The sequence below is a fragment of the Puma concolor genome, chromosome A2, assembly GCF_028749965.1.
Source record: "Puma concolor isolate L17-30 chromosome A2, mPumCon1.1.hap2, whole genome shotgun sequence".
Classification (NCBI taxonomy): Eukaryota; Metazoa; Chordata; class Mammalia; order Carnivora; family Felidae; genus Puma; species Puma concolor.
Genome location: NC_141668.1, coordinates 158,268,912 through 158,296,282, shown reverse-complemented (window position 1 = coordinate 158,296,282; position 27,371 = coordinate 158,268,912). Strand labels below are relative to the sequence as shown.

Below are 27,371 nucleotides of genomic sequence, written 5' to 3'. Positions count from 1 at the left end.
CAGAATTTTATTCTCTTTTTTTATGTTTCCATTATTTCCAAATTCTCTACAGTAAACACATATTACTTGTAAGTAAAGGGGGGGAGGGAGAAATAATTATAAATACAAATCCCCTAAATCTCTGCCTTTTATTTATTTTTTTAATTTTTTCTAATGTGTATTCATTTTTGAAAGACAGAGAACGAGCAGGAGAGGGGCAGAGAGAGAGAGAGAGAGAGGGGGAGACACAGAATCCGAAGAAGGCTCCAGGCTGCGAGCTGTCAGCACAGAGCCCGATGCGGGGCTCGAACTCACCAACCGTGAGATCATGACCTGAGCCTAAGTTGGACACTTAACCCACTGAGCCACCCAGGCGCCCCTAAATCTCTGCCTTTCAAAAGTCTGGAAGGAAACGCACCAAGTTCGTGACCCAGATGAATTTTAATTCTCCCTCTGTGGAATTTGATCATTACTTGTGATGAGGATGAATCATATCAGTGGGATGGAATCATCAAGGGAATTATTTAGGAATGAAGCCAGCTGTCCTTGAAGCCAGGGGCTGCTTGATGACTTGTGTCATGTATGATTCTTCAGGCAGGCGACGAGGGGCGGGGCGGGGAGATACTGAGGCTTCTGGAGGCGGGAATCGAACCCGATCCTGGAGCACAGAGCAGGCCCCTTCAGCATGAGCTCGACGTCGCGGGGAGCCGAGAACCGGCGGGTAAGGCGAGGAGAATGCCCGAATTCGCCCCGCCTCCCTTCTGTGCCTCCGTCCACCAGGGGGCGCCGCTGGCTACTGTCCAGCGCCCAACTGCGCGGCCCAGCAGGCCAAACGGCCCTCTTTGCAACCCCGGTTCCCCATCCCTGAGATGGGCGCGGCATTAATTGTGGGTGATAGGTTTATTTAACCCCAGAGACACGTTCAGTGCCCCACGTTTCTAAGATATTTCGGAGAGGTCACGGACACCACCCTCCAACCAAAGTTTACCCAAGTACTAGGATGAGGCCATGGAGGGGAAACTGAGGCCCAGAAGGGGCTGTGCCTGGAAAGAAAGCGTCAGAGGCCCCCTTCCCCCTACAGGGAGTCTGGGGGATCCTCAGAAACAGGAGGTGTAGAGATTTGCCGTTGGGGGAGGGGGCGGATTCTGTGCTTTGTTGCTGTTCTGTAAGAGGGAGAAAAGGCCGGCGGCAGGGGTCCTGGGGCTAGGGAGAACAGAACCCACAGACCCGAGGACAGAAACTACAGCCACTTAAAGCAACAACCAGTGAGTGCACAGGCGGTCATAAGCTAAGTCAGTCTTCAGAGACACTTCCCGGCACAGAGCCCTCTTTCCTGCTCCGTATTGGTCCCGACCGGAGCTCCTGAGCCAGAATCGGGTCTGGGACAAAGCTTTCGTGCTGAAAATTCTCCCGTTCGAGTTTCCAATCTCTTGCGTGGAGCTGCCTGGCAGATGAAGGCGAGGCGCCTGAGGTGGGGGTGCATCGCCTGGGGGCTGCCTCCCCACCCCCTCGTGCACGGCTACCCTAGAAGCACGCAGCGGGCCCGGGCCCGGCACACAGCAGGTGCCCAATAAACGTGTGATAAAGGGTGAACGAACCAAGTGATGGATGTCCCTCAAGAGTGGCCGCTGGAGAAGGTGGACAAGGGGCCTGGCAAGACACCCTCTTTCCACACCGGGGGTGGAAGCCCAGGAGGGAGAGATCCCAAGGGTGCTGGGAGAGGCTGCCTCCAGCCCAGCCCCTTGGAGAGCTCTCTCAGCAAATCCAGGTTCAGACTGGCCCCCAGCCAGCTGCCTTCGCTTTGACCGTGAGGCCTGCCTAGAACTAAAAGCTTGGTTTTCTCCCTCAGTGGTAGGGGTGGTGGGGACGGGGGACAGAGGCAAGGCAGGGGCCACCTCGGACCTCTTCCTGGAAGGCCCACCCACCCAATCAGGAGCCATTAGGTCCCGAAGGGCTCAGCCATCACACTGGCCTCATGGTCCACGCAGGGCTTGCCCACAGGCCTCTGGTTGTCCAGGGGTAGGGCCCCAGGGTCTGGGCTGGCCTCAGGGACCAGCAGCTCAGTGTCAGGTGACTCCGAGACCTCCGTGTCCAATGTTGGTCCCTCCTCCTCCTCCTCCTCTTCTTCTGCCTCCTCCAGAGTCAGCTCAAACTGGAACCTGTCGGGGCCACCCTGCTCGGGGCGGGTGAGATCCACAGGACTGCGGGGGATCTTGCTCTGGTACCACTCACGGTTGTCCTCCAGTGTATCCAACAGGTCCTGTGCGTCTGGGTGCACGAGATCAGCCCACGTCTCCCACAGTGGGTGTGCAATGTAATCAATGAAACCCACCTGTGGGTTGATACAGGGCAGGGAGGTGGGGAAGGTAGCTGTGGCGTGAGTCACCGTGGAACCTAGACCTGGTCCGGCCTCCAGGCCTCTGCCCTGCTTGTTCCCTCTGTCTGGAATGCCAGCTCCCAACTCCTACGCATCCTTCAAAACCCTCTTCAAACAGCCCCTCCTCTGGGAAACCGCTCCTGCCCCTTCTGGTCTCCCTCAACCCCTAAGTCTTTCTCCCTACCTCATCCCTGTCACCTCCCCTCAGGGCCGGATGTATGTGGCCCCCAGACTGGGAGCCCCTCCAGGTTCCCCCCGCCTCCACGGCACCCAAACAGGTACTTCCAAACTCCTCCCGCACGGATCCCTCCCCCCCTGCAACGGATCTCTCTCCCCGCAGTCCAGAGGGAATGCCTCCCGGGACTGACTCCACACAGCCCAGGGCAGACCTCACCCTTAGGCCACTTCCCCTCACTGGCCAGCTGTGGTCAAGCCAGGACTCCCGGGGTCGGCTCACCCAGCGTTTCCCTCCCCTATCCCCGGTGCCTGCTGGTGGCTCAGCCCAGGGGCCCTCACACCTGGGACTTCTCCACCGAGGCGGTGTGCTTGTCACACATGGGGCTGATATCCAGGCCTGATTCACGCTCCCGGTCGCCCTGCTGGAAGAACTCGGCCATGATGCGGTCGGTCCACCGGCGGTACAGCTCCAGCGGCTTGGTGGGGTTGCTGAGGTCGGCACAGTGTACCAGATTCTGCAAGACCTGGGGAGACCAAGGCTCGGGAGGGCTCGGGCCGGGCCACTCTCAGGCCTGGTAGCCTCCGCAAGAGGCTGGCGCCACGAACACCCCCATCTTACGGGTGGGGAAACTGAGGCCCGGGTGGGAAAGAATGGCCAAGGCATCGGCGTGTGGCTCTGGGTGCCTCTGTTTCTTCAAGCTGGCTGCACAGCCGGTGCTTCGTAAGCAAAGCTAGGTGAGAGCCGTGGAAACCGAGGCTCCAGGGCCCATCTGGACACACACCTGGATGCGGTCAGAATAGTTGTCCAACAGCAGGACTCCAAGGCTTGTCACCTTCTTGGTCTCCACCATGGTCTTGAGGTCGGCCAGGAGGTTCATGTGTTTGGACATGTCCGTGGCCAGCACCTGGGAGCAGACAAGATGACGAGGATGAGGACTGCGCCCGCCCCACCTTCCAGACCCCACGCCCACTCCGCTCCTTAGCCCTCTGAGCCTCAGGACCCTCATCTGTGAAATGGGGGGATGTCACAAGATTCACTGCAAACTCAGTTCACCAGAGGAGCTGAGTCAACGGTCCCTTCTCCAAGGTTGCTGGGTTCGTGAGGGTACGTCCCACCCATGGGACAGGGCACAGGGAGAGAAATTAAACTGGGGGCTGGGGTGCCCGAGGGCAGTGGTGAAGCCCAGCAGAGGGCATAGCCTGTGCAAAGGCCCTGGTGCTGGGTGAGCTGAGGAACACAGAGGAGGCAGTTGCGATGGCAGCTGAGGGGAGCAATGAGTCTCAGGGAGGAGTGGGGGATTTATTCAGAGGGCCACGGGAGCCACAGGTGGATCTGAAACCAGCAAGGACCTGCCTTTGGTGCCCCCCAACCCCCCTGTGGCCACCGTGCGGCCAGAAGGGCTGTTTTCAGACTTTTGGAGGGAAGTTCAGCTCTGAGCACAGCTGTTTCAACTTAACTGAAAAAAATAGTAATAATCAGTTTCACTGGACCCAAGCACAGCCAGCCCAGGAGTGATCCACACGCAGTGCGTGGGCTCCTCTGAGAATCAAAGAAAAATCTCAAAAGTTCTCCCCAAACCTCCCACCTGCCCGAAATTATGTTCCTACCAGGGGTACCTATTGCCCAAGGCCCCAAGTCAAGACCACCTCACCAAACTTTTAATTCTTGGTTTCCTCTGAGCTGTTCCCTCTGCTAGAAACACTCCTCCCTACCTCATGGCCGCCACACCCTGCGAGTCCTGCCAATTTCAGTGTTCCCTCCTGGGGAAGCCCTCCCCAACCTTGAGTACTCCCCTGCCTCCCCCCATCACGGCTCCATCTCTGGGTTCTCTCATCGTGGCTCTGCCTGTGGGTCCCTCTCCCTCACAGGCCATTGAGTCTCCTAAAGTCTCCTCCACAGGCCATTGAGTCTCCTACTGGTCATTGGCACAGGGCAAGCACACAAGAGGTGTCCAATAAACGCTTGTTAAATTAATGAAAGAGGGGCGCTTGGCTGGTTCAGTCTGCAGAGCATGCGACTCTTGATCCCAGGATCGTGAGTTCAAACCCCATGTTGGGCGTGGAGCCTACTTAATTAAAATAATAATAATAAGTAAAATAATTAACGAATGAGACACAAGACCCCAAAGCCTACTGCTGTCTTTTGATCTGAAAAATACCAAATGGACAGACTTATGGCTCAGCACAAAGTTGCACCTGGAACCCCAGAAACTCAGTTTATGAAACTCTGCCAGGATTTCATTCCCCCAACCAGGGGTCTGGTGACCCTCACCCAGGGCTTGGATGGTCGCTGCCCCATTTTACAGAGGAGGAAGCTCAGGTTCAGAGCGGAGACATGTCCAGGTCCAACCGAACCCCCAGCCAGGCCAAGATCACCCCCATCCCGTTCACAGCCGTGTCCTCACCATGTCGATGACCATCCTGCGCAGACTCAGCCGCTGCTTGGCACTGAGATTCTGGAAGATGTCACAGTTCTCTGCCTGCAGCAGCTTGAAGCCCACGGCCAGGTGGTGGTTCTCCAGCACGGAGGCATCGTTGTACATGAGCGCAAGCTCTGAGTCTGTGGGGGAGGCGGAGAGCCTCAAGACCTGTCCACCCACCACCTCCACCCAAAGGAGTTGGTAGGCAAACTCCTACTCGCGCACGAAGGCCCCAACTCTGATGCCCTCCGTTCCGCGAAGCCTTCTAGAATTCTGTCTTTCCCCCTAGCCCTGCCCTGACTGCAGGTCCGGGGACATCGGTGTTCAGATCTCCCTCCTCGAGACCGGGGACCCCTTGAGGCGTCGGTGTGGCAGGAGGCAGTGCGCACTGAGTGCCAGTTGAATGAACAACTGAGTCACCGTCTTACTGGACTCTGGGCTGGTTGAGTAAGAAGGCTCCACTCTCATCCCAGGCTCTCCAAGGATGTATACAAGAGGCACCCAGTAATTATCTGAGTTTTTCCGACATCTCAAAGGACCCTGAACTTTCAAACCTTTGTGGCCCCGGATCAGCTCTGCCACGTTTGTTATTGTCTCACGTATTGAGCACCTACTGCGTACCTGGAACTGCTCTGAGCACCAAAGGGAAGGACTGTCCCAGCCGTTTCACAAACGGGGAAATTAGGCTCAGAGCGGGAATGGGTGGGTCTGGGGCCAGGTGATTGACAGGTGGGGCCCCACCCCCGACTCACTGGTGTTAACGAGAAACTGGTTGGAGACCCCAGGGTGGTCCACGTCGTGGATGGCGCTTGCGAAGATAGCAGCCAGGACTTCCAGGTCTGTGAAAACGGCCTGGGCAGGCAGGAGGCGTGAGAAGTAGGGGGTGGGCTCCCTGCACCCTGCACCCACCCTGGCTGCCTCTACACTTAGGGTAGTACCTCAAGGGCAGGTGTGGCCAGCAGCACGTGCGTGGACTGAGCCACGTCGGCGGCGTGTAGGCTGTTGTGGTAGGCCACATCGGCATGGTAGTGACTCTCCAACGTCAGAAGGTAGGTGGCGAGTGTGTCTGCTGGGATCTGAAATGTCTTGAGCAGGTCTCGTTCCTGGTCCATCACAGGCCTCCAGTCAAGGCCTTGGCCTCTGGGGCAGCAGCATACACCGTTCCTATGCCTTCTCTCCTTCTGAGCTCCTATCCGTCCCTCAAGTGCCCCCTCTTCCAGGACGCCCTCCCTGCTCTCCCTCCGAACTCCCTTGGTCTCTGTCCTGCCCCTCTGGTCTATCCCTGACCTCACAAGCCTGGGGCTCTCTTCGTCCAGTCCTTCCCTCCAACCCTGAGTCTCTTCAGGGCCAGGCTCCGGGCGGAGGCTTGTTGCCAATGCATGTTTCCACCTAGTGAACTCCTATTCGTCCTTCAATACGCAGCTCGCATTATGCCATTCAGGGGGATCAGGGAGGACTTGAAGAATGAGTGTCCCCCGAGGCCTTGGGGTAGGAAGATGTGAAGGAAAGAAGCCCCAGTAGCGTTGGAAGCCAAGGGCGGGGAGGTACCTGAAAGATGTTGAACATGATGGTTGTAAGGGGCCGGTTCCCACTTAGCTCTGCCACCTTGAACACGTCGAGCCCCCATTTGTTGGTATCTTCCAGTTCCTAAAATGCGAAGAACTGAAGCTTAACTCCAGCCCAGCTTGCTCCGACTCTGGACCCTTGACATCCCCCACCGGGCCTCAGGTCCTATGCTGAGCCCGACCTGCCCAATCTACAGGTAGGCAAACTGAGGCCCAAGGTAGGGCATCCACACAGAGCCAGGACTCAACGGCAAGTCTCAGTATTCCAGTTGGGGACCCACCTTGGCCAGCTGCCCCTCCTGGTCAGTCTGGACCCCAAAGCGTGGGATGGTGGCTGCAGAGAGGCCGGCACTGTGGGGGAGCCCACGCAGGCTGCTGATCTGGGACATGGGCCTTGGGGTCTCCGTGGGGGTCACCCTGGGCAACTCCATCTCAGTCTGCTGGTCTGTAGATGGAGCAGGCCGGGGCTCAGGGAAACTGATTCACCTGCTGGGGTCATCCTGCCTCGCCTCAGGTCATGGACCTTGCCAAACCTCAGGATCAACCTATTTCTTTTTCATCTGGATCAAAGTGAGCTTGGAGTAAAGTCCCTATCGGGCCCGTAGCTCCCCTTCTCCGTTCATGGCTGATCTCAGTGACCTCTTCTGTTTGATAGTGCCCGTCGGCAACCAGGGCTCAGCATTTTCCCCCAAAAAGCCAAATGTGCTTTCCATCTCCCAAGGTGGAGACCCAGCTGTCTCGTTCACTCCCTGTCTCCCTTGGAAAACTTCTACTCGTGCTTCAAAACCCTAGCTTTAATATGCCCCTCCACCTAACAGTTCCTTCTGTTCCTCTCTCTGGAACAGCTCTGACCCATGGGGTTGGAAGTGCCCATGTCCAGCTCTGTCTCCCCAGGAGGCCTGTAAGAGAAGTCTTTTCTTTTTCTTGGTTCTTCCTACCTCTATTGTGTTGCTCAAGCAGTGACCCACCACAGCTCACCCAGGAAGGTTCGGGAGATGTACTCGGACACCTGGTTCCCAGAGCGGCTGGTTTCAGACAGGTGAGTTAATTCCCGGTTCAGCATCCGCTTGAACTGCAGGGGAAGGTGAGGACAGTGATGATGGGGGCACCGTGGCCAGAGGCAAACGATCTGGGCTATCTGGCCCTCCTCACCTTGTTGGAGGCCATCTCCCCCACTGAGTGCCGCGTCTGCAGTGTCTCCAGCTGATCCAGACACCAGTCCAGCTCGTCCAGTGTCTCCAGAGCCAGCTTCTGCCCAGTGTCCTCTGGGGGCCGAGCTGGTCAGGAGGCCTGCCTCACCCTCCCCCCTCCCCGCCTTGGGGACCCCGCATCCCTCATGCCACCTTCTCTTGCATCTGGACCCCAGAGCCCTTCCCAATAAGGCCACTCAGGACCTCAGGATCTGAGTGGTAGACATGTCCCCAAGTAGCTGTGTGACCACGGATGGGCAGGTCTCTGCCCCTCCCTGGGCCTCAGCCTCCCCATCTGTAATATGGGTATGGCAGACCCCACCCCCAAAGGTGTTCTGGAGATTACAATTAGCAAGTCCCTAAGGACTCATGGGCTGAGTAGGTCGCCATGGAGAGGAAGTTCACAGCCGTCCAGCTGCGGGAGGAAGGGGAAGGGGCAGGCACATTACCTGTAAGTGGAGGGGGCTGACTGCCAAATAGGGGGTTTTCGACCGATGCCTGCCTGCGGTACAGATGGCCTCCCTCACTCGTGGGCCCCGCCCCCACCCACCCCTTGCCCCGCCTCGCCCCGTCCCTCAGGTCGCGGGCCACCTTATTTCGGGTCAGGCCCCACCACAGCTTTGCCCACCTGTCTTCAGGCCCCGCCCCTCTAGGCCTCGTCCCGCCCCCTCCTGCCCTTCCCTCCCGCAGGCCCCGCCCCGATGCCTGCCCGAGTTGGCCCCGTCTCTTTCTCGGCTTGACCCCGCCTCCGCCCCGCCCTCTGCGTACGTGGCTGCCCCGCGGCCTTGCAGGTGGGCTAGGGCTGCGACGTTGCTCCGAACCGTTCTCAGACTTGCTAGGACCTGTCGGAAGGGGCGCGATCAGCGCTGGAAAGCGGGGGTCGGTTCTCCCCGCTTGGCCCAGGGGAGGAGGGGCAAATGGTGGGCACCCACCTGGGCAAAAGGCGTCACGATCATGTCTTCTCCGTGTCTGCGGGGGGGGGAGACGGGGCATCAGGAAGGGCGGCCAAGAGAAGCCCTCACGCTGGTTCCCATCTTCCAGCTTTTTATACATATATATGTATATATATATATATTTTAATGTTTATTTATTTTGGAGAGAGAGAGAGCGAACATTGGAGGGGTAGAGAGAGAGAGAGAGGGAGACAGAGGATCCAAAGCAGGCCCTGCGCTGACAGCGAGCCTGATGTGGGGTCTGAACTCACCGCTGGGAAATCATGACCTGTGCTGAAGTCCCGATGCTTAACCGACTGAGCCACCCGGGCCCCCCACACCCACCGCCTTCTTCCAGCTTTTACCCAGACTATGCCCTCTACTGAGTGTGACCTCCCCACATGACTCCACCTTTGGTCCCTATGCTCCCCTCACCTGACTAGTCTGAAAGCCACCAGAGTTCCTCTGACCAAGCCCCATCTCACAACTAGTGAACCATGGGCAGCAGAGGTCTTAAGAGAGTCAAGGCGGAAATTACCGTGTTTTTCTTTTTTCTTTTTTTTAATTTTATTTTTAAAAAAAATGTTTTTTCAATATATGAAATTTATTGTCAAATTGGTTTCCATACACCGTGTTTTTCTTTTCATTGTGGCTACCACGAAGCTCAAATCAAGGTGTTTGTTCGGTTGCTGTCATTGAACATCCCCGGATCGCCACCGAACTCCAGGCTAAAGTCAAGCACAGAGACTTACTGGGTATCATTCTCAGCATGCTCGACTGAATAAGGGAGCTGTCTGGAAAACACCTGCTTAAACTTCAAAGCCCAGCTCAAGTGACCACTCGAAGGAGGTTTGCTGAATGGAGACATTAAGGAAGGAGGGACGAACAAGGAGGTGTCATCCCATCAGTCTTGGACTCACAGATCACTAGCCACAGAGGAGTTCCGAGACATGGCCTTGGGTGAGAGGTCGTAGTCGCTGTCGGAGCGGTACAGGAAGGACTCTCGCCTCTGGCCGTGCTGAGCAGGCGCCTGGATGACCCGGCCAAGGCCAGGCCCGGCCTGAGGGTCCAGGGTGCTTCTCCCGCATGACAGTCCATTTTCCAGATCAAAGCTGAAGGCAGATTAGGCATGGTCAGTGCCGAGGGTCCTGGCATGTGGAGGCCCGGCTGTGGCCCACACCCGCTGTCACATCCTCCCTGGGGGGCCTCGGTGGGTTGGGCAGAATAGCCTCCGGCTTGTCTACCTCCCCACAGGCACACCCCTACTCAGGGACCGCGTGCCTCTCATTCCTCTGTCTCCACATCTGTACTCCGGAGCCTTTCCCACTGGGAGCAACCTGGACTCTGGGACATGGGTTTCGGATCTGTCCCCAAGTGACTGTGTGACCATGGGTAGGTTTCAGCCTTTCTCTGGACATCAGCCACTTGGCCTCTAACGTGGGCGTGGTATCTCCTTCCCCGAGGAGGCTTTTAGGGAGTTACAACAGAGGACCCGACGAGGGGCAACTGTGTAAATTAAGGTCGAGGTCCCATGGTAAGTTCACGGGGACTGGAAATGACTTCCTGGGTTTTCCCTTCTGGAGACCAGGGTCCTGCCTAGATCTGACACGCTCCAAGGCTCCCCCAGCCAGCTTAGGAGATGCTCCCATCACCTGTCCCCACCCCCAGCTCCCAGGCCCCAGCCCATTCCTTATGGCCCGGCCCCGATCTCCACGACCACGCCCCCAGCTCACTTGGCCTTGTCCTCAGTTTCCCCACTCGCCTGCTTCGTTTTAGGTCCAAACGCTCTGCCTGTTCTTTTCCACCTCCAGGCCTTTGCACAGGCTGTGCCCTCTGCCCGGAGCACCAACGTCCCTCCCTCGGGTGCCCCTTGTTTCGGATAATCCCCAATACCCCCTCCCAGCTGTCAGCCCTTGTGTCTCCATCATGCCACACTCTGACTGGGTAAGGGGAATCTACACCCCTACCCCTTGGGATTAGAGATAAGAGAAAAAGTGGGAGGGGCCCCGGGGAAACAGAAGTGTGGGAGAGGAGTTAGGACAGTGAGCAGTTAGCAACCAGGGAGAGTCGGGGCCATCTGTGTGTGGGTCATGGGCTTTTGAGAAGCGGGTAGGCAGGAGAAGCGAAGACAGGAAGACACCGGAGACCGCCCCAAACATGGGGCACCTGGCTAAGGGCCGGTGTCCGCTTCGTCCCCTGCGAAGGGACCCCATCCCAGACCACCGGCCAGGATCAGCACCGGCCTGAAGATTCTGAGCAGGGGATTCGGCTCAGACCGTGGTGGGGGTGGGGGATTCGACAGGATTCTGTCCAGTTCGGCCGGATTCGGTCTGAGTCGGTCAAGTACAGCCAGGTTTGACCTGAGTTAGGTCTTATCACACAGGTTTGGGCCTGGTCCAGATAGGTTCGGTCGGGTGAATTCGGTAAGATTCGGATACGTCCGACCGCGCTCGGGAAGGTTCGGCTACATTCGGTCATGCTCGCCTAAATCCGGCAGCGCTAGGTTTCCGAGCAAGTCCGGGTGGCCCTCGACCCGAGTCGGGCGTATTCGGCTTCGTCCGGCCTCACTCGGGTGAATTCGGGCATATTCGGCTATGTCGGCAGCTCTCGGCCTTTTCGAGTTCGCCGCCTCCCTGAGAATCCCCAGGCTGCTGGGACCTCCGAGCTCCCGCTTCGTGACGTCACCCTTAGGGGCGGGGCTTCTTAACCCTACCCTGCCCAGGCCGGGGCTTGGTGGCGGGCAGCGAAACACTCTGGAGGGCTAGCGGCCCTCGGAGGGGGGAGTCCTGCCCTCGGAGGGGGGAGTCCTGGGGGTGGTGCACCTCTACCCCTTCCTTGCCTCTCCTCAAATGTTCTGGAAGAGCAAATCAATGGATCAAGAGGGCAACTGAGGCCAGGAGAGGCAACAGGGTGCTGGATTCGCATCCAAGTAATAGGTGCAGAGGGTTAAGGGCTGGGCCGGGATTTTCGCGCCGCGAGAAAAGCTGTTTTTCTTTCTGCTCTAAACTTAGCCCGGAGCGGCGGGGTCAGACCGTGATTCCATGACGCGGGCGGCGCGGAGCGAGGTCGCCTGGACTATGAGAATCGCGCGTCTTAGGTAAACTGAGGCAAGAGGGCCTCGGAGGAACCCACCCTCCTCTAGTCTCACCTTCTGGGACTGGTGGCTCTCCCTCAACGCCTTTGAGCTCTCTCCCGGGAGGACCTCTCTCCCTCCGCAGGGACCCCTCTTCGCGGGCGTCTGGTGCCCTGGGGACGCTCTCCGGGATCTGGGACACCCCTCCAACCCCTCCGGGGCTGAAATGGAGCCATCAAGGACCACGGTCACGACTCCCTCCACCCTGCCAGCTGTCGCTGGCCGTGTGACCTTGGTGAAGGGACCTCCAGTCCCTGAGCCGCCAGGTGCCAAATTATCAAGTGAGTACTAACGCGGCACGAATCCAGCGCAAGGCGCCAAACGCGGTCCGCGCCCACAAGCCCCACCTCCCGCCCCAGCCTCGCCCCCGAGCCCCACGAGGTCACAGCTTCCTGAAGGGGTCGGGGTTCGAACCCGGAGCAGTGGGTCGGGTCTTTGTAGGACGCGTGTGGGGCTGCGCGGAGCCAATGCTCTGCGAGGGCAGGTCCGCTTTCACCGTGGGACACACAACTCGCCCGCTTACGCTGCGAACGCCCTGTTTCGAAGGCCCCGTCAAATCGGGTCTTCATCTGTAGACACCGAAGGCTCGGTGTGAGCCAGCCCCCGCCCTCCCCGGGGGCCATCTGGTCGCTGGCTCCGGGACCCGACTGGGGAGCGAGACCAAGGGGAGGAGTCATTTCCTCCTCCCCTCCCCGCCAGGGCGTTCAGCCCGCCTGCCCCGGCCGACGAGGGTCAGGAGGAGACGTGAGCCTCAGCCCGTCCGGCTCGGGGCTGCACATCTGGAAAGGGACAGACGCTGGTCCCCAGGGCATGTGGACAGGCAGCGGGTGGAGGGAGACAGAAATGGAGAAAGAGTCTCCAAGTACGAGAGACCGAGAGCGGGCAGAGGGAGAGAGATCCCGAGAAAGAGAGGGAGGGGCAGAGCATCCCTACCCGGATTCCCCACCCGGCTCCAGCTGTCCCTGACTCTGCCCTTCCCACCTCCAGCCTGGCGGTTCTGGCGACCCCCGCCAGGCCCTCCTTCTCGCCTCACCACAGCGGATGGGCCACAGTGAAGCGCCGCTGCAGGCGGATACTCTGGTTCACCAGGAGCTTCCGGAAGAGCCCGGGGGAGCCGCGAGGGGAGCCCCGGGGAGAGCCGGGCCCGGGGGCCGGGGCGGGCGCGGGGGGTCCCTGCATCGCCAAGACCGCATGGAGGCTGCACCCAGCGCGGGCTGCGCGGGACCTTTTCTGGACAGCCGCGGGGGCGGGGCCCGGCGGGGAGGGGGCAGAGGGCGCACTTGGCCCCGCCTCGCCGCGGGACCTCTCCTTGATGCCCCCACCGGGACCAATGGGGGAAACTGAGGCACTGAGCTGGACGCGACTCTCTGCTCCCTCCCTTTGGGGGTGGTCCCGTGGGTCCCAGAACCCGGATCTTACGCCACTTCTCTCTGCCTAAATGTCCCTAACTAGAGCAGCTTCTGGGGTTGATAACTTGGCTGAAAAGAGTGAAATGCGGAAGTCAGTAAGGGAAGCGTCCCCCTTTGTGAGAGGGTCACAGAGGCACGGAGTTTACCGAGGGGCTGCCCGCGTCTCACACAGGGCTTCCAGTGCCCCTCTGCCCATTTCCCATATGGAGACAATGAGGCCTGGAGCCACTCGGCGCTGCCCAGAAACCACAGACCCTTAACCCTTTGCCAGGTGGAGAAACTGAGGCTTGGAGGGAGGTAGTAACAGGCACAAGGCTTTGCTGCAGGGCAGCGGGGTTCAAACCCAGCTCCCCCTCTCTGAGTCCCCCTCCACTAGGCCCCGCATGACCCCCACCCACTCTGACATTCCCCAGGCCCCGTCTCTGGATCCTTTCCTCTCTTTTGCTGTTCCTACTAGACAAACATCCGCACTCCACTCTCGCCAGGTCTTCCGTCTGTGAAGCATCAACTGCCTTTCCTCTGCCCCAGGAGGGACCCCAGGGGGCCTGGAAAGGGAGGTGTGTGTCTGGGGGTTTCCAGGGGTCTGTAGCAGGTGCTCTATCCTCTGAATGCTGGCATTGGGATGGCCCTGCCCCATTCCATAGGAAAGGAAACCAAGTCTCAGGGTATCACACTCGGAGGCAGGACCTCGAATGCCCATGTTTTAGGCAGAGGCAGCTCTAAAGGCATCTGTGTCCCTGCTGTGGGATGACACCCCCTCCCCCGCCTGGGCTTTGCCCCGGGGGACTTCATGAGTTTTGGGGTCCTTAGACAAACAGCACCCCCGTTTCTGGCACTCCTAGGGGAATGTGAGATACAATGGGGGTGATTAGAGCTTCAGCGGGGACACCTGAGGTGCTACAGGCAGGAGAACTCTGACTCTCTCCTGACTCCCAACCATCGTGTTGTCCCCATTGTGCAGGTGAGAAAACGGAGGCTCAGAGAAGTAGGGTCCCGCTGGGGCTCAGGAGTGCAGAGAGTCTCAAGGACCTGGCTGGGAACCCCCTCCTGCTCCCATGGCCCTGCAACCGGACACCTGGTGGGAACCAGACTTGCTGTCCCAACGACAAAAATACCATCTGTAGCTACTGTGGCTGGACCTAATTATAGCCGGTCCCCAGGGGATAGAGGCCGCCAGGATCAGCCTGGTGGAGGCACTGGGGACAGGGTCAGGGGAGCCTTGATATCACCTCGGGCCCCGTGGGAGGGGCTTGGAATTGCCTGGTGTCCCCAAGGAGAAACTGAGGCACGGGGAGACTCGGTCCCTCCCCAGAAGTCACAGACATGAAATGGAGAGCTAAGACGAAACGCATCGACACAAACTGCTTCCTACTAGCCTGGAGCTGAGCCAAGGGCTGTGCATGTAAAAGTCATTTGATTTTCAGAGCAAACTCTACAAAGTGGGGACTATCGTGCTCATTTTGCCGATGGGGAAATCGAGGCACAGAGAGGCGGTGTTCACTTGTCTGGGGGAGTGGTAGGGCCAGGGTCATTCAAGCCGAGGCAGGAGGGCTCCCTAGCTTGTGCCCTCTCCCACTTAATGCTTAACTGGCTCCAGCCCCTCTGGAGTCCCAGAGGCTACTCTGACATTCATGTTTGATCAGAAGTTTTAACAGTTTAATGGTTTGAAACATTAATAGATTCAACTTTAAATATTTTATTAACAGTTTTAACAGTAATGCTCTATTAATAGCTTTTTGGATGGAGAAACTGAAGCCTGGCCGGCTTGACTGCGGGAGGCCCCGAACCCAGCCGGGTAAAGAGCTGAGGCTGAAGGAGAGGTGGACGTGAGGACTCCCACCTTGACTTTGTCCCTGTGTGCTGCATGACCTGAGGAAGTGCCCAGCACTCTAGTGCCCTTAACGTATCACTGGAATCCACCCCCCACCCTCCACCCCCCCTTTGAGCATTCCTTCCCTGGGCAGACACTTTTTTCCTCTGCCACCAGGTGGCCCCAGTGAGATGGGTGCTGTTGTGCCCATTTTACAGACAAGTAAACTGAGGTCTGGAGAGGAGCCATGACTTGCCAAAGTCCCCACGGAGAGTCTAGACAAAGGGAGGAGGGTGGGGGCTGAGTCCAGTTATAGATGCTCACATGGGGCAGATCTCACCCTCCTCTGCTCCAGACCCTCTCCATGGCTCCCCGTTGCCCTTCTGTCTCAACCCCCACCCCTCTGAATACCTTGTATGGTCTGAACCTTTTGAGGTCTGAGCCTCCCTCACCCCCCTCCTTCCTCTTGGCTCCCTCTGCTCCAGCCTCTTCCCCCCTCCTTACTTTTCCTTGAACCAACCAGGTTCATTCCCACCCCATGCCTGTGCCCAAATGCTTTTCTCCGGCTGACTGTTCGTGTTTCAGGTCATAACTGGAGCACGACCCCCTCCAGGAAGCCCTCCCTAACTAGATGGGCAAATATTCTCTGAGCGTCCTTCTCTCATAGGTACAGTTTCACATTTCCTGCCATGATTATTTGATCTGGATCTGCCTCGCCCACTAGACCCTCAAAGGCAGGAAGGACATGCCTTTGCTCACAGTGTGCCCTCGGTGTGTGGCACTCAGTATGTAAATGAATAAGAGAGGCTCCCCTCCCACCCTCCGGCCACAGTGATCTGTGTTCAGCTCTTCACAGAGCTGTTCTGGTCCTCTTTGACTCTGAGGCTCGGCACATTCTATTCATTCTGCTTGGCATATCCTTCCCTTCATTCTCGCTGGCTAAATTCTCTTCATCCTTCAGTTTAAGCTTAGATGCCACCTGTTCCAAACCATCTTTTCTCACCCCCTGCCTGCCCCGTGCTGGATCAGAAGCCTCCTCTGAGCTCCCCTGGCACCCTGACCTCTCCCCATGGCAACACAGGTCACTCTGTGCTATTTCCCCCTGGTGTGAGTATCTCCACCATCAGCCTGTCAGCACCTGTTTACCCACGGCTGAGTCTCCAGTACATAGTACTGGCGCCTGGCACATAGTAGGTGCTTAATAAACGCTTGCTGAACCAGATGCTAGCACCCTCCCAGACCACATGATCTGCCTGGGGCAGTGGGGAGGACAGCCAGAGCTGGGGACGAGGCTCCCACACAGAAAGTTCAAGACAAAATGTAGAAAGTACAGATTCGTGTTTGCATCTCACTGTCAACACTGTTGTTCAAAGAAGCCCTGCCACTTTTTCAGGACCACACAGCAGGTTAGCCTTGAACCCAGCTTCCCTGAGGGCTGAGACCCTCCCCCCCACACCGGCATATATATGCACGTGCACATGCACACACACTCACGGGAACACAGTCCCCTGCCTTCCGGAGCCACTTGGAGTCTCCCCCTAGATGGGCCCAAACCCGTCTGTTTGTTCTTTCTTGAAGATGGAAAATCATGAGTCACTGGGAGTGGGGACAGGAGGAGCTGAGGGATGGGGGGGCGGGGGCTGGTGGGGGCATGGGGCCTGCTGGGTCACCTGGGAACAGCTCCAAATCCTCTGGGCCATGGGGCCCATCTGCCCCAGATGTCTCCCAGGGCTGCTAGAGGACCAGGCTGGGAGTGTTAGTCCAGGCTTGTCGGCCAAGTAAGAAGTTAGTGGCCCCAGGAGGTCCATGGGCCAAAGTGGGAAAAATGAAAATCAAGATCCAGAGAGGAAAGCAACTCATCTGACGTCACCCTGCCTGGCCTCAAACCCAGGACTCTAGATCTGGCCTAGAGTCAGGTGGCTCCCCCTCCCATTCAAGGAAGGCCTGGGGTTTCTAGATCCTGCCTCTCAACCCTCCACCTCCTCAGACTTCTAGCCCTGAGACTCCCATCTCTGGTCCCTCTAAGGCCCCTGCTTTACCTCTCTGTGTTTGTTTTCTGTCTGTCTTATTCCCCTGCCTGCCACCCCCCTTGGTTTATATGAAAAAGGAGCAGCAGCCCTCCCTCTTTACCACCGCCCCCCCCATCTCCACCCCATCCCTTTTGATGTGGAAAAAGCATGCTGTGTTCAGTCTCCCCAAGAGGCTCTTCTCCTCCCCAGGTCACAGGGGGCAGGGTGGAGAGGGGTGGCCAGACAGACCATAGAGAAGCTCCTTTCCCCAGCGCTGTGGATAGCCCTGGTCCTCTCATACACACTCCCCAAGGTGCCCTCAGATACTCACGGTGACCACCAACCCCACAAACGTCCCAGGACATTCCAAGATCTGGAGGACCCTCGGACACCCAGCTGGGTCAGAGTGAGATCACCCTCAGTCACACACCCATGGGCACCACAAGGGGAAACACATAGGCACGTACGCAGCGATGTACGCACACCCAAACGCATCCGGTCAGCCACAGACACAGCTGGCTCTGGACACGCACAACAGGTCGGAGTACACACGGGTGCAACTGCTCAGACTCAGACACACACTCAGATACAACTGCACCTTAACGCAACCAGTCATAAACCCATAAGCAAACCCTCCAGATCCAACCCACATAAAGAGCAGCTTTTTCCTCTAAAGAACCGGCCTCAAGCCAAGCAGCAGAGACCCCCGCCCCTGGAGAAGCAAGGACCCTCCCCCACTCCCGCCAGGCCCCGCGCGCCCCTCCCCCACGCCTTGGGAGTGCCCTGCCCCCGCCCACCTACCGCCTGTAGAAGGAGGTGGGCCAGGAGCGCAGCGACTTCTCGAGCCCGGGCCGCGGGCTCCGGTCCCGCTCACTGCGGCCCGCGGACTTGTCCGGGTCCGAGTAGAAGCGCTGCTGGATGCGGATGGGGCGCCGGGGCTGACGCCACAAGTGCTTCGGGGGTCTGGCTATGCCTTGGCGGCTGCGAACGCGACTCAGCTCGCTGGATGCCTCCTCCCCTTCTTGGACCCCTGGGGTCTCCATGCGCCAGAAGAAGGAGGCAGGGAGAGCAGGGAGCAGAGAGAGCAGGGCACGGGAGCCCCGAGAACGAGGAGTATCTGCGCCCGCCCGGGTCGGGCCAGGACCGGGGGTGGAGGCGACAGCGAGCAGCTGTCCGCGCCGGAGGTGCTGAGGCGGGAGAAGGTAGAAACAGGGACTCAAGGTGGGGCTGACACCAAGGAGCTGTCCTTGCCCAGATGGTGCTGAAGGACAGCACGGAAAGAAGAACTTGGGGGTGGGGGTTGGAAACAGGGGCTGGGGATACCCCGAGAGCAGAAAATGGTTTGCTGTCCTCCCCTCTAGTGCCGAGTGAAAAAGGGTCAAGACATGAGCTTGGAGTGAAGACAGAGATTGTCCTCCCTGTTGCTGCCGAATGGAGAGCTGGGAGACAGGGGCTCTGGAGATCCCCAGCGCTAAGGCCCTGTCCCTTCTCCTGGTGCTGAAAGGGAAGGTAGATTCGGGGACTCCGGGTGGATGAGATGCGAGGAGCTAGCTGCAGGAAAGCGCAGAGACAGGGGTTCAGGAACACCTCCACACCAGGGCGTCGTCCGCCCAGGAGGTGCTGAGAGCTGAGCAGCGGCGGGTCCTCAACCCTCCCCAATGACTGTAGCAAGGAGGAGTCTGGAAGCAGAGTCAAGGGCTCTGGTCTTCAGAAGTAGGCACAGATGGTGTTTCTCTGTCAAGCTCAGGAAGGTAGGATTAGCAGTTCAGTCCTAGATGGGGTCTCCTGGGAGCCCTGAAGCCCCTACTCACACAGGGCAGGGATCCGGGAAGGGCAGAGAAATGGGGAGGGCTGTAACAGGGCCCTCCCATCCCTGGGGTGGGCACACAGAAACTGCGTCTAGTCGGGGCTGACAACAGCGGAGGTGGGTAGAGAGGGGCACGCTTTTATAGCCACACCAACGCCTAGACCCTCGGCGGAAATGGTGGGATCTCATTCGTCCCACTATGCCTTGGGCCCCACCTCACAGCCATGATTCCTGCCCTCAAATCCCAGGCCTGCCCCTCCCTTCCCCAGTTCTAGAAACTCAAGGCCCTACCCACCAGACATCCTAATCCCAGGAGTAATTTCCTGGTAAGTGGCAGAGGGAGGGTGAGAACATTTTCTATTATGGTTAACAGAAGTAGACAGGGACAAGAGCAGGGCCGGGCTGGTGGGTGCAGTCTCTGGGCTGGGGCAGGGATGCATTTGGGGCCACTCGGTGCAGTAGATTTGGGGGCAGGAAGAGCCATGATCTCAGAAGGCCATTTCAAGGATATTTCTCATGGAGACCACCCTCTACCCTAGTTGTGTCCCCAGGTTGGAGAAATGGGAAACGTTTGGGCCCGAGAGCCAAACAGACTGGGTTCAGCACAAACAACTCTTCTATGTACTTTACTTTCATGGCTCAGTCATTGCCCTTCCTCTCAGCCCCCTGCCCTCTAGAGCTGATAGTAGGAGATAACTTGGTCCATTGGCAGGGAACATGGATTCTCCCACTGGCTGGCTGTCACTCCACCCCCCGCCCCCGGCCTGTTTTCTATTCTGGAAAGTGGGGATAATGTTCGTGTCCTACATCCTGGCATTGTTGGGAGGGTGAAAAGGGATGTCACCTGCGAAGGGTCAAAGACTGGGAGCTGTCCACACCAGTCCGTCCCCCTACTCTTTTACTCCTGCTGGTGTCCACCAATGCCTGGTTTGTCTACCTCGTAAATAACTTCTGTATCTGCCTACTTCTCTCCAGCCCATGGCTCCACCTTGGTCCACGTACCACCATCTCCTGCCCAGAACTGCCCAGGCCTCTTCGCTGGGCTCTTGCTGCTTCTACCTCTGCCCTTGACAATTCTACTCAGTAGTCACAATTTTTTAAGTGCCAATCTGATCAACTCACTCACTTGAAAACCCACCCATGGCTCCCCGTTGCACACCATGAGGTCTTATGTGGCCCAGCCCCTGCCAACAGCCGCAGGCTCCCCTCCCACCCTCCAATTACACTGATCTGTGTTCAGCTCTGCGCACACCTGGTCTTCTTGAGATGTGCTTTGCACATTCTGTTCCTTCTAGCTGGCGTATGCTTCCCTGCCCTTCTGTGGCTGACTTCGCTGAATCCTTCATGCTAAACTCAGATGCCACTTCTTCCAAGTGGTCCTTTCCTCACCCCGTACCCCCCAGTGCAGGGTCAGAAACCTCCTCTGGACTCCCATAGCGCTCTGATCTCTCCAACTGGTATGAGTCTCTCTCCATCAGCAGCCTGTGAGCCCCTGTTTGCCCGTGGCTGTGTTACCGATACAGGGCCTGACACATAGTAGGTACTTGACAAATGTTTTCTGAACAGGTTAGAGAAAGGTTCAGCTAGACGAGGCATTCTGTCTCTCCTGAGACTGGCCCCCTTCATCCCCATCTGCCTCCTCACCTGCTGGGGCCTGGACTGTGGCTTTGCTCTGTTCCTCGAGCCTCGATGGTGAACACCACACGGGCACTGGGCTCACCCTCTCCAGGGGTTCCAAGGCGGCTTGACAGCGGCGGCAGCAATGGGGTCCCTGAGAATCGTCTCCGGACGAGACCACTGCCAAGCGGGCTTATGGGAGCCAAGCCAGAATCCACCGACTCTCGGACCCGCTGGGGAGACAGTGGTGAGACGTCAGCAAGTTCCCAGGCAAGGTGCCTCTCCGGGGCCCAGGGGACCGTGAGGAGAGTCTGAGATGCCCTCACCCAGATTCCTGGACTAGACCAGAGAGCTGTATCTCAGTCCTACTTTCTCCCTGAGTGAATTTACATCTCTGAGTCTCAGTTTCCTCATCCATGAAATGGGCGTGTGGATCTCAGACCCGCAGAATATGAGTGGCCCTGGCCCGCAGCGGGCGTTGCAGCAATATTTATTTATTAATCAGTTAGTACATAGTATATTTATTATTGATAACATTCTATAATATATACTGCTATTTAATATAAGAATACTCTAGTGATTTTCTATCATATTATATTTTTTATTAAAACATAAAAATAAAACATGCCGCACATGGACAAGTGAATAACAACAACAATGCCAATAGCTAACCTTTCTTGCACACTCACTGCACGTAGGTGCTGTTCTAAGGATCCCTCACGGGTTAGTTCACAAGGGCACAACAGGGCTGGTTTATAGACCATTACCCTCATTTTATTTGAAAAAAATTTTTTAGAGATTTTATTTTTTAAAATAATCTCTAGACCCAATGTGGGTCTCTAGACCCAAATTCACAACCCCGAGATCGAGATCGCATGCTGATCGCATGTGCCAGCCAGGCACCCCCTCCCCATCATCCTCATTTTACAAACAAGGAAACTGAGGCTCAGAGGTGAAGAAAATGCCCACGTTTGCTGTTGGCAAATAAATCCTGAATTTGGAGCTGTGGTGCCTCATTTCCTGAAGGAAGAACTGAACAGGGGAAATTAGACGAGAGGGTGTTGGCAAGCATGTCCTGAGGAAACACTTGAGACATTTGAAAATCAAACAGAATCAGAACGAACTGATGAATCAGCAAGGGTGAGCCTTCCAGCCCAACAGAACTGGCTTCACCCCATGCCACGTGGTGTAGGGGAAAGCATGCCTCAGTGTTCCCATCTGTGAAATGGGATGAAAGTGATACCAATCATTTGGCTGTGTTGATAATAAAAGGACAGGCCCACACGTTCCAGTCACAGTCTGAGACCTGTCAGTGGTGCTGACTCCAGGTCTTGGAATTCACAGCCTTGAGGGTGTGTGTGTGTGTGTGTGTGTGTGTGCGCGCGCGCGCGCGCACGCACTCACGCACTGGGGGATCAAAGGAGTAAATGGGATGTGGGAGAGGTGGAGCTCAGAGGGGCAGCCCAGCCTTCTCCTGCTCTGCCACTAAGCCTCACCAATTGGTCTATCTCGACAATCAGACATGCACATAGGAAAATCCAGGTCCAAGACAATATGGCACATCAGGGCCAGAGCTAGGGCAAGGGGAAGCAGGAAAGAAGGTATGAGGAACACACATCAGTTGCGCCTCTATAAGCCATGTTTCTGCAGGGCATTTCTTCACGGAGGAAGAGGAAATGACTGGCTGAGAGTCACAGAGCCAGGGGCTGCTCAGCTCCCCCCCCCCCCCCCCCCCCGCAGCCTCACTAAGCTCTTTGCACAGATCTGATCCTTCTAGGACCCAGGATACTTAACCGGTCCCCTCACTTCCAACCCCATATGAGCATAACCCTCTCCCAGGAGCACCTGAATTCTAATGTAGAAATCTCAGTGTTCAGCACTAGGCCTCCCCTGGGAGGTTTTGTGGTAGCCGGGAGGATGTGCAGGGAAAGCAGAGGGTGGGGTGTGTGGACGCATTGGGCCCCTCCCAGAACAGGAAGCCCACTGGGACGTCACCTGCCCGTTTTCTTCTTGGGGAAGCTCAGTTCCAGATGGAGAAACCACCTGCCCACATTCATACTCATTTATTCATTCCAAAAAAAAAAAAAAAAAAAAGAAAGAAAAGTTCCCATTGTGCTGGAAAGAAAATGAAACTGTGTCATAGCCTGGAGAGTGATGGGGTGAGGGGGACGGATAACGTTGCTCAGGCGTAGTTAGGGGCCTCTCTGAAGAGGCAACTTTGAACTGAGATCTGAAAGAGAGCTATCCAGGAGAAAGCTAGAGCAAAAGCATACCAGGCACAGGGAACAGCATGTGCAAAGCCCCTTGAGGTACGACTGAGCTGGCGGGTTTGAGGAACAGCAGAGGGGCTGGAGTGGAGTGTGGGAGATGCGTGGGGGGAGTTGATACAGAGGCTCGGGGGTGGGATGAGGAGTTGGGAGTTGATTATGGGAGTGGACTGAGAACTTCTGAGGGATGTGAGTTGCTTTATCATTTTAAGAAGCCTCCTGTGTTGATCTCACGGCAAAGGGACGGTCGGGGGCAGGGTAAAGGCTGGGGCAGCATCTCGGTAGGTCAGGATCATGGTGGGGCCCACGGGTGGATTTGGGATATGTTTTGGAGGCTGAGGGATGGGCCATGGCCATGGATGTTCAAGGGGATTCAAGGGCACGTCATGATTACGATGGGTGACCAGTCCTTTACCGGATAACTAATAGCCACATAGTTACCTGGGTGGGTGGGGCCACCTGGATGGGGAAGATTGGCGGGGGTGGGGGTGGGGTGGGGAGTCTGATAATTAGGGCTTGGTTTAAATATCATGTGACCCTCCCAGGGGAAGCCAGTGGAGGCGGCTGGATGTTTGGGTCTGGGCTTGTGGGGGGCCAGGCTGGTTTTAGGGTAAAACAGGAAAGACAGGCCCTGTGGGGAGTGGTTGACCTTCCGCCGTCTGGACCAGGGCTGGGGCAAGAGTGGGGCACTCTCAGAGCTGTAGGCTGGAGAGGGGACGGTCCTCCTGGCCTCTCAGCCCGCAGCATGAATCAAACTGCCACTCCAGACTAATTGCTTTCCCTGTTGAGAGGCTGGCAAGGGGACAGAAAGCCTCGGGGGAGGAGGGGGAAGGGCTTGGAGGGAGGCCGAGAAGCTGTCTTTCTTGCCTGTGCTCAAGATCTCGATATGAGCCAGCCCTGGCTGCAAGCCCCGAGTCCTGCCTCTAAGACAAACCCTAAATCTGTCTCTCGCCTGCTCCCTACTGTCCCGTGGTTCCCAGCACCCCCAGAACAAATTCTCAGAAGCCCCTGGGACCCCACCTGCCCCAGGCCCTACCCACAGCTGCCTCTCACCTTCCTCCATCTCCCCGTAGCTCAGCTGGCCCCAACCCCACCTAAACCTGCCTCAGGACCTTTACACGTGCTCTGCCCTCTGCAGGGAACGCCCTTCCCCCAGCTCTCCCTCAAGGCTGGCTACTTGTTTTCATTTATTCAACTTAAATGTCACCTCCTGGGAGATGCCCTTCCTGCCCAGCCTGCAGTGTCATTCCCACTGACCCATCCCCAAATCCTATTCTTTTTGTTAGTTGGACATCCAACTCCCCAGCCTGTGAGCCTCCACGTCCCCCATGCCCAAAGCTGGGCCCAAAGCATAGTAGATGTTCCATGTGCAGGTAGAATGACTGATGCTGTAAATTGTGTGCTTTGGGGGAACACGGGAGGGGGGGTCCCCTCTGCACAGAGGAAGAAGGTGTGGCTCAGAGAAGGAGCTGCCTGCCAGGGCTCGCTGGGGCCTGACCAGGGCCTTCCCACACACCACGTTAAAAAGGAGGAACGGGAGGGGGTGTCCGTGTGGCTCAGTTGGTTAAGCGTCCGACTTCAGCTCAGGTCATGATCTCACAGTCCTGCGCTGACAGCTCAGAGCCTGGAGCCTGCTTCAGATTCTGTGTCTCCCTCTCTCTCTGCCCCTCCCCTGCTCATTCTCTGTCTCTCTCTGTCTCAAAAATAAATAAAAACATTAAAAAAAAAAAAAAGGAGGAACGGGAGGATCTTGGGTGGTAGAAACATTGGGGGGCTCAGCAGTAGGGTTCAGGGTGCAGACAAGGGTCCCGAAGGCCCAGGTTCAAATCTCAGTTGGCCACTCATTTTGAGGGAGGGATAGCCTCTCTGTGCCTCAGTTTCCTCATCTGCAAACTGGGACTACCCTCATCCTTATTCTCCTTGCATAGACAGCTGGGCTGTGGATAAATGAGTTAAGGCATGCGGGACCTTGCCTGCTGCAGGGGACCAGCTCAAACCACAGGGGACCTCTCTCAAACCACACAATTTTAGCCCCCGCCCTTTTTTTTAATATAAGCAAACAGAGTTCCAGTTTATCAGTCACTCAGGCCTTGGTGATCAGCCTGGGATTCAAAGTCAGCCCGTGCTGGGTTCTCTGCGTACTACCTCAGTTTCCCAGAATGAGGTCGTTGGCCCCGTCCCTAAGGTGTGACCTCCTACCCTCCCTGGACTGAGGGCACCCAGGCCTCCTTTCCTTGGGCAGTCAAAACCTCGCATCCAGGGGCGCCTGGGTGGCACAGTCGGTTAAGCGTCCGACTTCAGCCAGGTCACGATCTCGCGGTCCCTGAGTTCGAGCCCCACGTCAGGCTCTGGGCTGATGGCTCGGAGCCTGGAGCCTGTTACCGATTCTGTGTCTCCCTCTCTCTCTGCCCCTCCCCCGTTCATGCTCTGTCTCTCTCTGTCCCAAAAATAAATTTAAAAAGTTGAAAAAAAAAATTAAAAAAAAAAAAAAAAAACAACCTCGCATCCAGACCCCAAGGCTCCCTGCTGCTCCCGCCTCCTCTACTGGTCTCCTGCTCCTAAAGGCACTGGCTGTGGCCCTGGGCTGGACACCTGGATTGCATCCCAGACTCCTAGTGACCTCTCTGGGCCTCGGTTTCCCTATCTGTCAGTGGGCCCCCAGGCAACTCTGGGTGTTTCCAGTAGGGGACATACTGTGACCCCCTCCCCGACGGCCTGGACAGCCCGCCCCCCGGCCCCCAGCCCCCACTCACCTCACTGAGCAGGAAGGACAGTGCTGTCCCGCTGCGCCTCATCCTGCAGGCATCTCTGAGCCCGGGGAGACAGATGTGAGATCCCTGAGGCCCTGAGAGCCCAGCCGTACCCCTGTGAGACTCCCCCCAGACACGGGGCTCATCCCACACCCTGTATCCTCTCTCAGAGCCCGCAGACACTCAATCAAGGTAGCCCGGGCCACACCACAGGCACCAGTGTGGGACACCCCCCCCCCAGAACTCTGCGGGGGCCCCTATCCAGGGACAGCAGGCCCCGATGCCTACGCACACTCCCCAAGCCTCCTGCTCCCTCCGTGCCAGGGTCAGCAGCCTTGGAGCATAAGGACCTTCGGGAAGAAGTCCCCTGGCCCCGGGCCCCATGGGGGACCATTCAGCTCCCAGCCCAGCTCTGATGGATTCAGGGACCCAAGTCCACTGGCTGAGAACTCCCCAAACTCACACAAGGCCCTGCTAGGCCCCGGGCAGGCCTGGCACTCACTGCCACCGCTGAGTCCTGCCTGAGTCCCGTGACCTCCCCGGGAGCGGAGGAAGGGAGGACTGGACCTGCCCAAGTGGGCGGCTCAGGGTCCCCCCCCATCCCGGCGGAACCCCTTAACTGTCTGAGTGCCAGGCTCAGACAGGACACACCCATATACCACCCTGAGGACAGAGCCAGGGGGTGGCAGGCAGAGTGACGGGGGAGAGCGTGGGGTTGTTCCCAACATGGAGTGTGACCAAGTGTATGTGTGTGTGAAGGGGGAGGTAGGCTCAGGGAGGGTGGGGTGTTAGGTTTAATTGTTCCTGTGTTTGTAAGAGGGACAGAGAGATGGAAACATGAAAAGCCAAAGAAAGAGAAAGAGAGAAAGAAAGGGAGAGACACACAGAGACAAAAAGAGACAGATAGGAAGAGACAGAGAGGAGAGACAGAGAGAGGTGCAGATTTGAGTAAGAATGGAAAGATTTTACCCGCTCAGGGTCTGGGACACATGTTGCACAGCATAGCCCATGAGGTGTGGCCTCAGGAGTTTGGGGGTGACCCTCTGGGGGGTCCCTGGAGGCTCCAGGAAAGCTGGTCGCCACGCTGTGCCACTCTAGGCAGATCGATGACCCTCTCTGGTCAATGCCCTCTTCACAAACAGCGGGGACTGGAGCTTCAGTGGAACCAGCACCCCCCCCCACCCCGGGGTTGGGTGGGAGGGGCTGTGGCCAGAGGAAAGGGGTTTGTGCGGTGCTGTCACCTCTCCAGCTACTGCAGGTTAATGTGTCACCAGAACAGCCGCCTGCCGGGGAGGCCCTGCCGTCCCTCTGCCCCCAAAAATCATTAGAGCATGACCCTGTCCCCGGGGCAGGCTTCACCCACCCCCACCCCACCCCCCCCCCCCGTGCTGTGTGACCTTGACCTCCCACCTCTGTCACCACCCATTTCACAGAAGGGTAAACCGAGCCTTGAGGGGGCAGCTCCAGGCCGGAGTCCTGGCCAAGGCATAGCCTGGAGCCTCCATAGCCCACTCTGGCTAGAGAAGTCCGGATGGTCCCGGGGATGGGGTCGGTGGAAGCAGGAAGAACCCACTGACCCACCAAAGGTCCCAGCCCCAGGCCTGCCGCTCCCTGGACCGGTTTCCCTCCTGCACAATGGGAGGAGAGCGTGGGGCCCAGGCTCAGGAAGCAGGGCCGAGGTGGGGGAGCCATTGTGCCTCCATGTTCTCTGCGTGCTTCTGGTGCCTTCCTGCCCCCAAGCCTTTGCCCAGGCCGTGCCTGCCTCCTGGAGAGCCTTCTCCCCCTGCTGCTTTGTCCACCTCAAGACTGGAAGCAGGACCTACTAGATTCTGGAACTTCCTGGCTGGAAACTCCCCCGTGATGTAAAGCTGGTCTGAGCTGGTAAAATCTTTCCATTCTAAGACACACACTCCTTCGCACAGCCAGCGC

The 27,371-nt window shown here is 57.5% G+C and overlaps 1 protein-coding gene and 1 long non-coding RNA gene across 5 annotated transcripts; one reads left to right on the top strand and one right to left on the bottom strand.

Moving 5' to 3' along the window:
- Positions 1-401: 401 nt before the first annotated feature.
- On the bottom strand, positions 402-25,998 carry PDE4C (phosphodiesterase 4C). Of its 4 annotated transcripts, XM_086698586.1 has the most exons (17): positions 25,906-25,998; positions 25,446-25,500; positions 20,453-20,658; positions 9,561-9,752; positions 8,641-8,677; positions 8,477-8,550; positions 8,158-8,210; positions 7,671-7,783; positions 7,497-7,590; positions 6,800-6,963; positions 6,502-6,600; positions 5,892-6,056; positions 5,706-5,805; positions 4,939-5,093; positions 3,316-3,438; positions 2,875-3,057; positions 402-2,311 (listed from the first exon to the last, which is right to left on the bottom strand). In XM_086698586.1, the coding sequence occupies exons 2-17, from the start codon at positions 25,485-25,487 to the stop codon at positions 1,919-1,921; spliced, it is 2,193 nt and encodes a 730-aa protein (XP_086554712.1). In that variant the 5' UTR covers positions 25,488-25,500; positions 25,906-25,998; the 3' UTR covers positions 402-1,918. The 4 variants fall into 4 exon arrangements, with proteins under 4 accessions (XP_086554712.1, XP_086554716.1, XP_086554714.1 ...); XM_086698590.1 differs by lacking the exons at positions 20,453-20,658; positions 25,446-25,500; positions 25,906-25,998 and adding an exon at positions 17,803-18,062; XM_086698588.1 differs by lacking the exons at positions 20,453-20,658; positions 25,446-25,500; positions 25,906-25,998 and adding an exon at positions 12,807-13,008.
- LOC147583657 (uncharacterized) lies at positions 11,946-16,214 on the top strand. The gene is made up of 2 exons (XR_015248455.1): positions 11,946-12,054; positions 12,761-16,214. It is a non-coding gene; the product is annotated as an uncharacterized LOC147583657 (long non-coding RNA).
- Positions 25,999-27,371: the final 1,373 nt, after the last annotated feature.